The following is a 14,605-nucleotide window of genomic DNA, read 5'->3' as shown; positions in this document are numbered from 1 at the left end:
GATGGGCAAATACCTAATTGCAAAATTTCAAAATTTGATTATTTTGAGATGTTGCAATTTCAAATACCCATCACCAGTATTATTGTGAAAAATAATCAATTATGGAAAAATTAAATACTTCTGCAGTCTGTCAGAACAGTTTAAAGTACTGCCAGTTATCAACTTTTGTATTTAAAGTCCACACTATGCCAATTTGAGTAGAATTATCATCTATCATCCCTGCATTAAGTACAAAAAAAGTCTGAGCAAACAACTGGATTTATTTTTTGAAAATGAGCAACTCTGTTATAGCACCATCAGCAAAGAACCAATTCATAGAACAGTTGTAACAGTTTTCGCACCAACAATACATACACCAATCTCTAATCTCAGTTCGATCTCTAATTCTTTCTCCGTAACCCTGAAAATTATTCTCCCTCAAATACCAACCCCTCTGGCACTAACTCTTACAATGCAATAGATCTCATGACACCCACCCTACCATAGCTATCTTTTGCCAAGAATTTAAAAGCTGATAACCCTGATCCTTGAACCACCTGCTAATGTGAACAGCTTCCCTCCATCTACCTGAGCAAATCTTTTTGCCACAGGGTCTTTGATCTGAAATGTTTGCTCCATTTTTCTTTCTGCAGATGTCTAACATGCTGAGCATTTCTAACAATTTTTTTGTAACTGTTCTCAACATTCTGCTTTGATATAGCTAAGGCTATCCTAATAAATCTTTTTTGCGCTTCATCCAGTTTGAGGTCTAATTCTTTACTTCTCATATTACTTAGAAGAAAGATCTCTGGATTTTTTGGTATGTTGCTTTTTGTGATTTTATTTAATACCTGATTTAGATCTTCCCAAAACTTTTCCACTTTCTCACATGCCCAAGTTGCATGTACTGTCGTTCCCGTTTCCTTCTTACAGTGAAAACATCTAACTGATACTGTTGGATCCCATTTAACTTTTGGGGTGTGAAATATAACCTGTGTAACTAATTATACTGTATCATACATAATCTTGTGTTTATTATATTCTTCATAAATCCAGAACATAACTTTTCCCATGTTTCATTTTTTATCTTTATGTTTAAATCCTTTTCCCACTTTTGTTTGGGTTTATAGCTTATTTCATCATCTTTTTCCTCTTGCAGCTTGATGTACATGTTCGTTATAAATCTTTTAATTATCATTGTTTCTGTAATCACATATTCAAAGCTGCTTCCTTCTGGTAATCTCAGTCTGTTTCCTAATTTATCCTTTAAATAAGATTTCAGTTGATGGTATGCAAACATTGTACCATGAGTTATTCCATATTTGTACTTCATTTGTTCAAATTTTAATAAATTATTTCCCAAAAAACAATTTTCTATTCTTTTAATTCCTTTTCTCTCCCATTCTCTAAAGGAAAGGTTATCTATTGTAAAAGGGATTAGCTGATTTTGCATCAATAATAATTTTGGTAGTTGGTAATTGTTTTTTTCCTTTCTAAGTGAATCTTCTTCCATATATTGAGTAAATGGTGAGCTTTTATATTGCACCAGCTTTTTATCCCACTTATAAAGTATATGTTCCGGTAAGTTCTCCCCCATTTTATCTAGCTCTTTCTTAGTCCAATCTGGTTTTTCCCTTGTCTGATAAAAATCTGATAAATACCTTAATTGTGCTGCTCTATAATAATTTTTACAGTTTAGTAACTGCAAGCCACCTTGGTTGTTCCTCTCTGTTTATCTAACGCTCTCCTCAGTTTCCCCCCCCCTCCCCCTTCCATAAAAATTTCCTTATTATTCTCTTTAGTTCATTAAAGACTTACTCTGTTAAGGGAATTGGTAACAATTGAAATAAGTATTGTATCCTTGGGAAGACATTCATTTTAATGCAATTTATCCAACGTTAGTGGTAATTCTTTCCAATGTTCTAAGTCTTCCTGCAATTTCTTTATTAATGGCTGATAAGAATTTAAGCCAATTGTACAAATTAAATTATCTAATCTAATACCTAGGTATCAGTTACTTGTGTTTGCCATTTAAATGGTGATTCTTTTTTAAATTCTGTCATAATCCGCATTACTCATTGGCATCGCTTCACTTTTATTTGCGTTGATCTTGTACCAAAAGTTAAAAAAATGGGATCCAACTTTATCAGATAGATGTTTTCGCTCTAAGAAGGAAACGGAAATGACAGTACATGTAATTTGGGCATGCGAGAAAGTGAAAAAGATTTCGGAAGATCTAAATCAGGTATTAAATAAAATCACAAAAGGCAATATACCAAAAAATCCAGAGATCTTTCTTCTAAGGAATACAAGAAGTAAAGAATTAGGCCTCAGAATGGATGAGAAGTGCAAAAAAAATTTATTATGATAGCCTTAGTTGTAGCAAAAAAATGTATAATGTCAACTTGGAAATCAGAAGAGAGCCTGAGAGTACAGCAATGGTACATGGAAATGAATAAAAGTATTCCATTGGAAAAAATAATATACAATTTAAAAAATAAAGTCACATTATTTGAACAAATTTGGGAACCATACATGGAACATAACAGAGAAGGCCTACCGCGGACCTCTACCCCCTAAAATGAAAAGATGACAAAATGACTTGATCCAGTGTGTAAAAGTAGATGACACATTTTTCTTGTTTATTTTCATTGTGTGATGACATTGTTTAATGATTTTATTGTATTGTATATGTTGAACGTTTAATAGGTTTGGAGGGGGGTGGGAAGGAGGGAGGGAAGGTAGGGGGGAAAAAAAGGAGAGAAAATGCCACTGTGTATATTTAAGAGGGAAATGTTTGTGTGTATTTTGATTGATATGGTTCACAGTGTGAAAATTTTTTTTTAATTTTTTAAAAACATTCTGCTTTGAGAAGAATTCTAGCATTTTAAGTATGAACATATTTGAAATTTCTTACTATGGCATCCAATCTAGCCAATCTGAACAGCTTCCAGAAAATAAATACTCCAGTTATGGCAAAGTGTTTCATATAACTCTAAACCAAACTCAGTTCTTTTTATACTGTGTCTCTATTCATTAACCCACTGAGTCCATACTTTTTACAATGCCAGTTTACTTTCAAAGATTTATATGGGTACTCCAGATCCATTTTTTGATGCAGATTCTTTTAAAAAAAAATTCTTCAGAGAAGTGTCCTTGACTTGTATTGTCCTTAATCACTTCTAAGCTCTCAGTATTAACTATTTATCCAAGAAACATTGAAATACTGTTTTCTGGTCTTCCTCGTTCATAACAAAATATTCTTCATGCAAACATTTTTTTCAGTCCTTTTTCATCTAATATATAGAGTAACAACCAATTTTTCAAATACTGTTAAAAAATATATAATGCTAATGCTATAAATCCCAACTAACCTGGTTTTCTCTTGTACTTGGTGATAATGAAGTTGGAGATTGTGTACAAAATGGTAAACAAAAGGAAGCATATCTAAAATAAAACAAACACACGTATCAGTACAATACCAGAACAATAATCAACCTTTCCTGATAAACATCTCCCTGAAACTGGTTCCTTTGATACATGTATTGCAATCATCTATTACATGAGGCCAGCAAAATACTGCAAGTTCACTGTAAATGAACAGTCTTGAAAATCCAGATCAATTCTACAAAAAAAGTCAGTGTTCTTATAAATTTCTCCATTCATTAGCTAATTAGGTGCAGCCAACAAAAAGGGGAAGCGCAAGAAGAATGGCTTTTGTGTAAGTGGTGCGATGTGAGACTTTGAGGTGTTGGCTTGAGAGGCTTTGGCAAAGAGGCACAGATGTTACAAGCCCAGAGGACCCCAAAACCCAGCAGCAATAGAGATTCACCAAGACAAATGGTTACTTAAACAAGTGTTACTTTTCATTATTTTTAAACATGAAAACAGAATCACACTCTAACATATCAATATTGACTGAACTAAGCCAAATTAACCCCCTTCTAATTCTAAGTGCACATGTAAGTTCAGAAAAGTTCTTTGGTTCACAGTCCAATCTCACTTCTCACTCCTCCAAGTTCACTGGTTGCAGGCAATTCTAATACTGTGCACAGAATTTAACATTTATCAATTTCACCAGGCTTTATGCTTGAAAGGAAAATGGTTACCGCTCAGGAAGGTTCTTGTCAGTTTGCAGAGAGAGATTTGATGTTCGCTGGACACCCAGCCACTTCAGCGTCTTGACGAAGAAACCTGCCCCCTCAGGGTTCTCCAGATGATAACTTCTTTCTTTCAGGTCACCACGGAGTTCCTTCTTGTTTCCCTTATTTCAAGTGAAACATTAGACAGCCAGTCCTTTCCTCTTGCATGAGCCACAAGGGTTTTGACCAGGCTGAACTCACAACCTGTCTTCCAAATGGGGTTTTCACAAGCTTGCCAGCTTGTCCTGTTCCAGTCCCAGCTGTTGTTGCTGACTTGTATCACTGTAGAACTGATCTCTCTCTCAGAGAGAAAGCCTGTTTGACTCTCACTGCTTGCAAAACCACATGACCAAGTTCTCTTCCAGATAATCTGTGACTCCGACAATCTCTTTCATCTGTTGCCTTTTTGTTAACAACAATCAATTAGTGAAGTATCCTGGGCACTCTCCAAAGCTCTTGCAAAGGCTGTGGGACCGATATGTCTTGCATTAGCAGAGCTCCAGTATTTCAAATAAGATCTGTTTTAAAGTGTGTGACTCACATTAACAAACCTTGCCCTATTTTATCTCCCAAAAACATACCTATATTCTGTCACACAGGTAAAACTTACAAATCAAATTAGAGGTAATTAAATAAAGTAGGCATGCAGGATCATGTGATGTGTTGTTGTTGCATGGTGTGGAGCAGGTGGATCCTGTGGTGATTCATGATGACTACATCTGCAGCAAGAATTCAGGCTCAAAATTAGTGACCTGGAATCTGAGCTTCAAACACTATGACACATCAGGGAGGGGGAGATATGCCTGGATGCTGTGTTTCATGAGGCAGTCACACCCAAAAGAATAGCTGCCTCAAATTTGACCTGTGGTCAGGAACAAGTGGGTATAAATGGGAGTGAGGCAGGTAGTGGGATCCAAGAGACAGTGCTAGAGAAGTCTCACCCAGTGATCTTGTCTCACAAGTTTAAGATTCTTTCTCCTTAAGTGGATAAGAGTGGAAGCTTTGGGACCTAACTGGTACTGTGGTTCAGTAAGCCATTCGGTGGGAGTAGGGGTGGGGGAAGAGAAGAGAAATGTTGTGATAATTGGGGATTGTAGAGTTGAGGGAATAGACAACATTCTCTGTTGCAGTGATAGAGCATCCTGATGGCTGTGTTGCCTGGGTTTGGGATGACTTATCTGACTTGCAGAGGAATTTGCAGTGGGAGAGCAAATTCCAGTTGTCATGGTCCGTCAGGTACCATTGATGTCGGGAGAAACAGGAAAGAGATTCTGCGATGGGAATTTGAAGAGCTTGGAATCAAAGTAAAAAGCGGAACCAAAAATATGATAGTCTCGAGATTACTACCATGTGCAAATTGGCACAAGGTCCAGAAGATTAGAGAGATACATGCATAGCTCAAGGATTGGTGTAGGAGAAGTGGGTTCCAATTTATGGGAAATTAGCACTAGTATGGAGGAAGAAAGGAACTGTTCAAAGGGGTCAGGCTCTATCTGAACCATGATGGTCCTGGATCTTGGTGAATCACATCACTAGGACAGGGCTTTAAACTGAATTGTGGGGGTGGTTCAACAGATTGGAGAAGGATGGATGAAGTAAAAGAGTGAAAAAAATAGAAGCAGAAGTTTTTTTTTAAAAAGAGAAAAATAAGGAGGGGCTACAAGTCAAGTGCAAAAGAGGAAAAGGTTACCAGATTTTAAAAGGACGATGGTTTGGGCAATCTCGTTCAACAGTTGAACACAGATGAGTAGTTGATTTGGCAATCGAGTTCAACTTCAAAAACAAAAGGGTTGAAAAAGGAGAGCCTCAGCAGACAGCATTGAAGGGCAATTGAGGTCATGTGTCTTGAAAATCACAAAAAAGTGAGAGACTGCATTGAGTCAGAGTGGAAAGGCTTTGGCTTCAGAAAAAAAAGGAAGCTGAGATGATGGTGCAGCAGTTGAAGGGCCACCATCTTCAAGGAAAAAAGGATTCAACAGGTCAGGGCAGGTTTTAGACGTCATATTTTATTCCTTGAGTCATAAACAGTGGGAATGGCAGCTAAGGCAGGGGAATGCTCCTCTTGCAGAGTGTGGGTTGTCAGGGAAGCCAGCAGTAGCCATGACGACCTAATCTACAAGAAGTGCATCCTGCTACAACTCCTCACAAGCCGATTTAATGGACTGCAGTTGGATGAACTCTGGATCATTTGGGAGACAGAAGGGGCAACAGACAGGAGTTACAGGGACAGTAGAAGGGTAAATGCATGAGAGAAAGAAAAAGAAACAGGAAGACAGTACTGGGCACCCATGTGACTGTTCCCCCTCAAGTATACCATTTCAGATACTGTTGAGGGGAGTACCTACAAGGGACAAGCCATGGTGATCAGGAAGAGAGGAGAAGAGGTGAGCTGTAGTGATAGAGGATTCCAGAGTTAGGGGAACAATTAAGAGGTTCTGTGGAAGGGATAGAGTATCCTGGATGGTATGTTGCCTCCCTAGTGCCAGGATCCAAGATATCTCAGATCAAGTGGGTGGCATTCTCTGGAGGGCAGGTGAGCAGCCAGATGTCGTGGTCCATCTAGGAGGTCTTGCAAGGAGAGTTCAGGGAGTTAGGCACTACGTTGAAGGAGGGGACCTCCAGAGTTGTGATCTCAGGATTGCTACCTGTCCCAAATGGTAGTGAGGTTTGAAATAGGAGGACAATGCAGCTTAACACATGGTTAAAGACATGGTGCAGGAGGGAGGGCTTCAGGTTTCTGGATCATTTGCCTTCCAGGGAAGGTGGGACATGTTCCAACAGGATGGTTTGCATCTGAACTGGAGGGGAACTAATATCCTTTCAGGAAGGTTTGCGGGTGCTGCTCTGGTGGGTTCAAACTAGATTTGCAGGGGGATGGGATCCAGAGTGCCAGAGCAGATAGAGCAGTGGAGGAGGGAAAAGATGTGAAAGCTGCAAGCACTGTTAGAAGTCAATGGGTTGAATGTAGCGGAAATGTTCTCAGGTACATCTATTTCAATGCAAGGAGTATTATCGGAAAGGCAGACAAGCTAATAGCATCGGTTGGAACATGGAATCATGACGTTGTGGCTATTAGCGAAAACTGATTGCAGGAGGCCAGAACTAACACCTCAATGTTCTGGGCTTCTGATGCAATAGACCAAAGTTCCCCCAAACTAGGTTCTGTGGAACCAAGAGTTCTGTCTTTAAATCTGTGCTCCTAAAATGGCAGCAAACAGTTGCCTCGACCCTAACAAAATGGTAACTTGAGGCCTGATGTCAGCAGCGCAGATGTCAGGCCTCAAGACACCATTTTCAACCAATGAGTCTCGGATTTCTTTTGGCGTAAGGCTGGCCATATTTTTTAAATGAAAGGTATCTGATGGCAGCAGGGAAGAAGCTGTCCTTGTGCCGCTGAGAGTTTGTCTTTCGGCTCCTGTTCCTTTTTCCCCTGTGGTAGCAGAGTTACCTGGCCTGGGTGGTAGGGGTATTTGAGGATAGATGCTGCTTTTTGAAGACACTGCCTCATTTAGTTGTCCTTAATGGAATGAAGTTTGGTGCCTGTGATATTGCAGGCTGAGTTAACAACCCTCTGGAGTTTATTCTTGTCCTGAGAGTTGGCATCTCCATATCAGGCAGTGATGCAACCAGCCAGAATGCTCTCCACAGTACACCTGTAGAAGTTTGAGAGTCTTTGGTGACATATCAAACCACCTCAGACGCTCACAAAGTATAACTACTGGTGAGCCTTCTTCATGATTGCATCAACATTAGAGGCTCCTGGACAGATCCTCAAAGATGTTGACACCCTCCACTACTGAGCCCTCCGAGGACTGGGTTGTGTTCCCCTGACTTCCCCCTGAAGTCCATAATCATCTCCTTGGTTTTGCCAACGTTGAGTGCAAGATTGTTGTCGTTCCACCATTCAACGAGCTGATCTACTGCCCTCCTCTACACTTCCTCATTGAAGTTTGTGATTCTGCCAACAACTGTGATGTCATTGGCAAACTTGCAGATAGCATTGGAATTGTGCCTAGCCACACAGTCACAATTGTAAAATGAGTAGAGCAGAGGGCTAAGCATGCATCCTTGGGGTACATCTGTGTTGATCCCACTCTACTTCCGGTTGGCTTCCGGTTTCTTACTATAGGGTTCCCTAAAAGGGTTTCATGAGCTTAAAAAGTATGGGAAGCCCTGCTTTAGATGAGATGGGGGGGGGGGGGGGGGGGGGAGGAGGGTGGTGGTGGGCAGTGATGAAAGAAGGAGGAGTGGAATTCCTCTTCAGGGAAAATGTCACAGCTATGCTCAAGGCTCGTCAACTGAGTCTTCATCGCTGGGGTTGAGGAATGGAAAAGGTATGACCACAATCATCGGGTTGAATTATCGACTGTCCAATAGTCAACGAGAATTGAAGGAGAAAATCTGTTGAGAGCTGCAGAAAACACAAGGTTGTGATAATCAGATTTTAATTCTCTACATATGACTGGAATTCCCATACTGTAAAAGGGTTGGATAGCTTGGAGTTTGTCAAGGGTGTTCAGGAAAGTTTTCCAAATTAATACATAGAGGTACCAATTAGAGAGAGTCCAATACTGGATCTCTTACTATGGAACGAGAAAAGACAGGTGACAGAAGTATGTGTAGGTGAAGAATTTGGGTCCAGTGATCATAATTCCATTAGTTTCGTTAATTATTGAGAGCACAAGTCTGGGCCTTGGGTTGAGATTCTAAATTGGAGTAAGGCCAAATTTGAAGAAATGAGAAAGGATAGAGAATGAGCAGATTGGGATAAGTTGTTTTCGGGCAAGTATGTGTTAAGTGGAGGACCTTCAAAGATTAAATTTTTAGTTTGCATGTTCTTGTTATGATTAAAGACAAGGTTAGCAAGCATAGAGAACCTTGGTTTGAGAGATAGTGGGGATCTGGTTTGGAAAATGGTGTATAGGCAACATGGAGTAAATGAGGTACTTGAAGAATAATTTTTTTTAAAAAAGCAAGAAAAATCTCAAGAAAGGAATCAGGAAAGCTAAAAAAAGGCATGCTACAAAAGGGAATCAATCACCCAGTTCCCAAGAGAGTAGAATGAGCTGCCTCAAAGACTATCGCCCAGTAGCACTAACATCTACTGTGATGAAATGCTTTGAGAGGCTGGTCATGGCCAGAATTAGCATGTACCCAAGCAAAGATCCGAACCCACTGCAATTCCCCTATCGCCATTATCACTCCACAGCAGACACAATATCACTGGCTCTCCACTCAGCTCTGTATCATCTCGAAAACAGCAACTTGTACTTGCAGTTGCTCTTCATCGACTGCAGCTCAGACTTCAAAACCATTATTCCCTCAGTGCTGGTCAAGAAGCTACAAACTCTATGCCTCTGCAACTGGATCCTTGACTTCCTCGTCAGAAGACCAGTCGGTATGAATTGGAAACAACCTCTCCTCCTCACTGATTATCAACACAGGCACACCTCAAGAATGAGTGCTGAGCCCACTGGTCTACTCCTTATACATCCGTGACTGAATGGCGAGACAAAATTCCTATGCTATCAACAACTTTGGCAATGACACCACAGTTATTGGCAGAAACACAACAGCAATGAGGAAGCAAACAGGAGAGAGATAGATCAGCTCATTGAGTGGTGTCATGCCAACAAACTTGTGCTCAATGTTAGCAAAACCAAGGAAATGAATGTGAACAGAAGGAAGTCAGGGGAACATAACCCAATTCTCAGTGAGGGCTCAATAGTGGAATGGTCAAGAACTTCAAATTCCTGGGTGTCAACATCTCCAAGGATCTGTCCTGGAGCCTCCATGTCAATGGAATCACAAACAAGGATTGCCAGCTGTTGTACTTTTACAGGTGTACAACGGAGAGCATTCTGACTGGTGGCATCACTGTCTGGTATGGAGATGCCAACTCTCAAGACAAGAAAAAAAAATCTCCAGAGGGTTGTTAATTCTGCCTGGAACCTCACAGGTACCAGACTTCACTCCATTGAGGATATCTACAAGAGGTGGTGTTTTATTTTAATAAAAACAAAGCAGCTTCTATCCTCAAGGACCCCACCATTCAGACCATGACCTCTTCAAGGGGCGGGGGTGTGGGGTGGGAAGTTAAAGGAGCCTAAAGACATGCACTCAGCAACACAAGGACAGCTTCTTCCCCACTGCCATAAGATTCCCGAAAATTCAATGAATGAAATACTGCCTTACTTTACATACACTATATTTATTTTTATTTATTGTTGTTGGGTGGTTTATATGAATGTTTGCACTATAATGCTGCCACAAAACACCAAATTTCTTGAGCCATTGTGACAATAAATTCTGATAAAAGACATGAGGTTGCTTTGGCAGTCAACATGAAGGAAAATCCTAAGGGTTTCTATGCATGTTAAGAGCAAAAGGATAGTAAGGGATAAAATTGTTCCCTTGAAGATTAGAGTGATTGCCTTTGTAAGAAGTCAAGAGATGGGGAGATCTTAAATGGTTTCTTTTCATCAGTGTTCACTCAGGAAACAGGCACAGAATCGTGGGAAGGAAGGAAAACAAGCAGTGAAGGTATGGAACCTCAACAAATTAAAGGAGGAAGTGTTTGCTCTCTTGAAGCAAACAAGGGTGAATAAATCACCAGGTCCTGACAAGATATTCCCTTGGATAATGTAGGAATTGCAGGGACTCTGGCAGAAGTGTTCTTAATCACAGGTGTGGTGCCAGAGAATGTTCTGTGTTTTTTTTTTAAAAAAAAGGCTCCAAAAGCAACCCTGGAAATTATAGGCCAGTGAGCCTGATGTCAGTAGCAAGTAAATTATTAAAAGATGTTCTAAGAGATCAGATTCTTTGGATAGCCAGGAACTGATTAGGGATAATCAACATGGCTTTGTGCTTGGTAGATCATGTTTAACCAATCTTATGGAATTTTTTGAGGAGGTTACCAGGAAAGTTGACAAAAGGCTGTAGATGTTGTCCACGTGGACTTTGATAAGGTCCTTCATGGGAGGTTAGTCAGGAAGGTTCAGATGCTAGGTACTCATGGTGAAGTAGTGAACCAGATTCAACAATGGCTAGACAGGAGAAGTAGGAGAGTAGTGATGAATAATTGCTTATCAGACTGGAGGCCTGTGACTCGTGGTGCTGTGGACAGGAAAGAAGGTTTTCAAAGCTCGCAGAGGGATCTGGACCAATTGGAAAAATGGCAAATGCAATTTAATGCAGGCAAGAGTGTGGTGTTACATCTTGGAAGGTCAACCCAAGAAAGGACATGCATGGTAAATGGTAGAGCACAGAGGAGTACAGTAGAACAGGGGGATCTGGGAATACAGATACAGAATTTCCTGAAAGTGGGATCACGGGTGGATAGGGTTGTAAAGACAGCTTTTGGCATATTGGCTTCATAAATCAAATTACAGAATTGAGTAGAGGAGTTGGGATGTTATGCTAAAACTGTACAAGACATTGCTGAGGCCAACTTTGGAGTGCTGTGTGCAGTTTTGGTCACCTAACTGCAGGAAAGGTATCATTAAGATAGAAAGAGTGCAGAGAAGATTTACTAGGATATGGCTTGGACTTCAGGAACTGAGTTACAGGGAAAGGTTAAAAAGGTTTGGACTTTTTTCCCTGGAGCGTAGAAGTATGAGGGGTGATTTGATAGAAGTTTTTTAAAATTGAGGGGTATACACAGATAGGCTTTTTCCACAAACCAGAGGACATGAGTTAAGGATGAAAGAGGAAAGGTTTAGGAGGAACTTGTTCACACAGAGTGTTAGGAGTGTGGAATGAGCTGCCAGCTGAAGTAGTGAATACAGGCACAATTTTATCATTTATGAAGAATTGGAAGAGGTATGGAGGACTATGGACTCAGTGCAGATCAGTGGGACAAGGCAAAAAATAGTTCAGCACAGACTAGAAAGCCCAAAAAGATCTGTTTCTGACCTGTAATGTTCTACAAGGGCACTTTAACTGAATGCCCATGGTATTCAAAACCAGGTCAGTGAATTTATGGCACAAATCAGTACAAAGGGGTATGATTTAGTAGCCATTGCAGAAACATGGTTACAGGGTGGAAAGGACTGGGAATTAAATATCCAAGGATATCAGATAATAAGGAAGGACAGGCATGGAGGTGGGGTAGAGCTCTTAGTTAAGGGTGAGATCAAGGCAATAATGAGAGATGATGCAAGATCGAAGGAGCAAAATGTTGAGTCCACTTGGGCAGAGATTAGGAACAGTGAAAGAAAAAAAAAATCACTAGTGGGAGTTGTCCATAGGCCACCCAATAATAATGCAGTGGCACAGGCAATAAACTAAGAAATATTGGAGGCATGCAAGGATGGAACAGCAGTTATCATGGATGATTTTAACATTCATGTGGATTGGATGAATCAGGTTAGCGGAGGCAACCTTGAGGAGGACTTCATAGAATGTATATGGGATGATTTTCTTGAACAGCCTATAACTGACGTGCATTCCCACTCTACACTGGCCAACTCCTCGCTCATGTAGTTTAACCTTGTTTTGGCACATTTGTTTTAGACTAAACTATTGTACCCACCATTTGTATGAGAAACTCAATCATACTGTGCTCACTCTTTCCAAGAGGATACGAACTACAAGATTACTAACTTTACCTGTCTCTCCTGTGCAAAGAGGCAAAATCGGGATCCTGTTTTGCGGAAACTGCCAAAATGTTTGGCCTGAAAGTCAGCCTGAAGAAAACTGAGGTCCTCCATCAGCCAGCTCCCCACCATGACTACCAGCCTCCCACATCTCCATCGGGCACACAAAACTCAAAACGGTCAACCAGTTTACCCATCTCGGCTGCACCATTTCATCGGATGCAAGTATCGACAACGAGATAGACAACAGACTCGCCAAGGCAAATAGCACCTTTGGAAGACTACACAAAAGAGTCTGGAAAAACAACTAACTGAAAAACCTCACAAAGATTAGCGTATACAGAGCTGTTGTCATACCCACACTCCTGTTCGGCTCCGAATCATGGGTCCTCTATCGGCATCACCTACGGCTTCTGGAACGCTTCCACCAGCGTTGTCTCTGCTCCATCCTCAACATTCATTGGAGTGACTTCATCTCCAAAATCGAAGTACTCGAGATGGAAGAGGCCGACAGCATTGAATCCACGCTGCTGAAGATCCAACTGCGCTGGGTAGGTCACGTCTCCAGAATGGAGGACGATCGCCTTCCCAAGATCGTGTTATATGGCAAGCTCTCTACTGGCCACCGTGACAGAGGTGCACCAAAGAAAAGGTACAAGGACTGCCTAAAGAAATCTCTTGATGCCTGCCACATTGACCACCGCCAGTGGGCTGATATCGCCTCTAACCGTGCATCTTGGCTCCTCACAGTTCGGCGGGCAGCAACCTCCTTTGAAGAAGACCGCAGAGCCCACCTCACTGACAAAAGACAAAGGAGGAAAAACCCAACACCCAATCCCAACCAACCAATGTTCCCCTGCAACCGTGTCTGCCTGTCCCGCATTGGACTTGTCAGCCACAAACGAGCCTGCAGCTGATGTGGACATTACTCCTCCATAAATCTTTGTCCGCGAAGCCAAGCCAAAGACCAAAGAAGAAGATAATCATATAACCATTCACGGAGCAGAAACAGGCCATGTCGGCCTTTCGAGTCCGCACCGGTTCAATAGAACAATTCCACTAGCTCAAACCTCCCGCTCTCTGCCAATAACCCTCCAACCCCCCCCCCCCCCCCTCACCTCCATGTACACATCCAACCTTGGAGGGTTGTTTGAGGAACAGTTGAGGAATTGAAAATAGATTTTTCGCAGCGCTCAACAAAATTGATTACCAGTTGTTTTTTTTTTAAAAAGACAGTGAGTGTGGGGGAAACCAGCCTTGGATAATTAAGGAGATCAAGGAAGGCATCAAACTAAAAGATTGTGCATTCAAAGACCAGAAGATTAAGAACCATGAAGCAAGCAATAAAGAAAGGGAAGGTAGACAACAATAAAAGATTAGCACAAAATATAAAAAGCAACAAAAGTTTTTATTATATTAACTAAAGTGAAGGTTGTACTCTTGGAAGATGAGAAGAGAGAAATGAAATTGGATAACAAGGAGATGACTGATGCTTTGAATTACTATTTTGTGTTGATATTCGCATCCAACAAGACAAAGACAGATGTTAAAGATGGGAGGTGAGAACCTGGATGTAATGGCCATCTCTAAAGAACACATGAGGGTCAAAAGATAGACAAGTCCCCTGATCCTGATGGAATGCACCTCAGGGTATTGAAAGAAAATCCAGATGTTATAGTCAAGGCTTCAGTGGTAATTTACCAAAATTCTCTGGACAGATCCAGGTGGACTTGAAGATAGCAAATGTAACACCACTATTCAAAAAAGGTTGTAGGCAAAAGGCAGGGAACTATAGGCCAGTTAGTTTAACATCTGTAGTTGAAAAAAATCCTTGAAGCTATTATTAAAGAAGAAATAGCGAAGCACCTTGAGTGAAATGGATCAATC

General features: G+C 41.0%; 1 protein-coding gene across 16 annotated transcripts in view; it reads right to left on the bottom strand.

Annotated features, from left to right (window-relative positions):
- Positions 1-14,605, bottom strand: part of lmbr1 (limb development membrane protein 1) — a 305,384-nt gene that overhangs the window by 271,933 nt on the left and 18,846 nt on the right. For 15 of the 16 annotated variants that reach the window (XM_069914759.1, XM_069914763.1, XM_069914760.1 and 12 more), the window contains exon 2: positions 3,354-3,426. The exons of the other annotated variant lie outside the window; for it this stretch is intronic. In XM_069914759.1, the coding sequence (XP_069770860.1) occupies positions 3,354-3,426 (73 nt within the window). The remainder of the gene's footprint in view (positions 1-3,353; positions 3,427-14,605) is intronic. 16 annotated transcript variants of the gene reach the window in all.

This window comes from Narcine bancroftii, chromosome 1 (genome assembly GCF_036971445.1).
Source record: "Narcine bancroftii isolate sNarBan1 chromosome 1, sNarBan1.hap1, whole genome shotgun sequence".
Lineage (NCBI taxonomy): Eukaryota > Metazoa > Chordata > Chondrichthyes > Torpediniformes > Narcinidae > Narcine > Narcine bancroftii.
The sequence above is the reverse complement of the archived record's forward strand: the minus strand, read 5'-3'. Positions and strand labels throughout refer to the sequence as shown.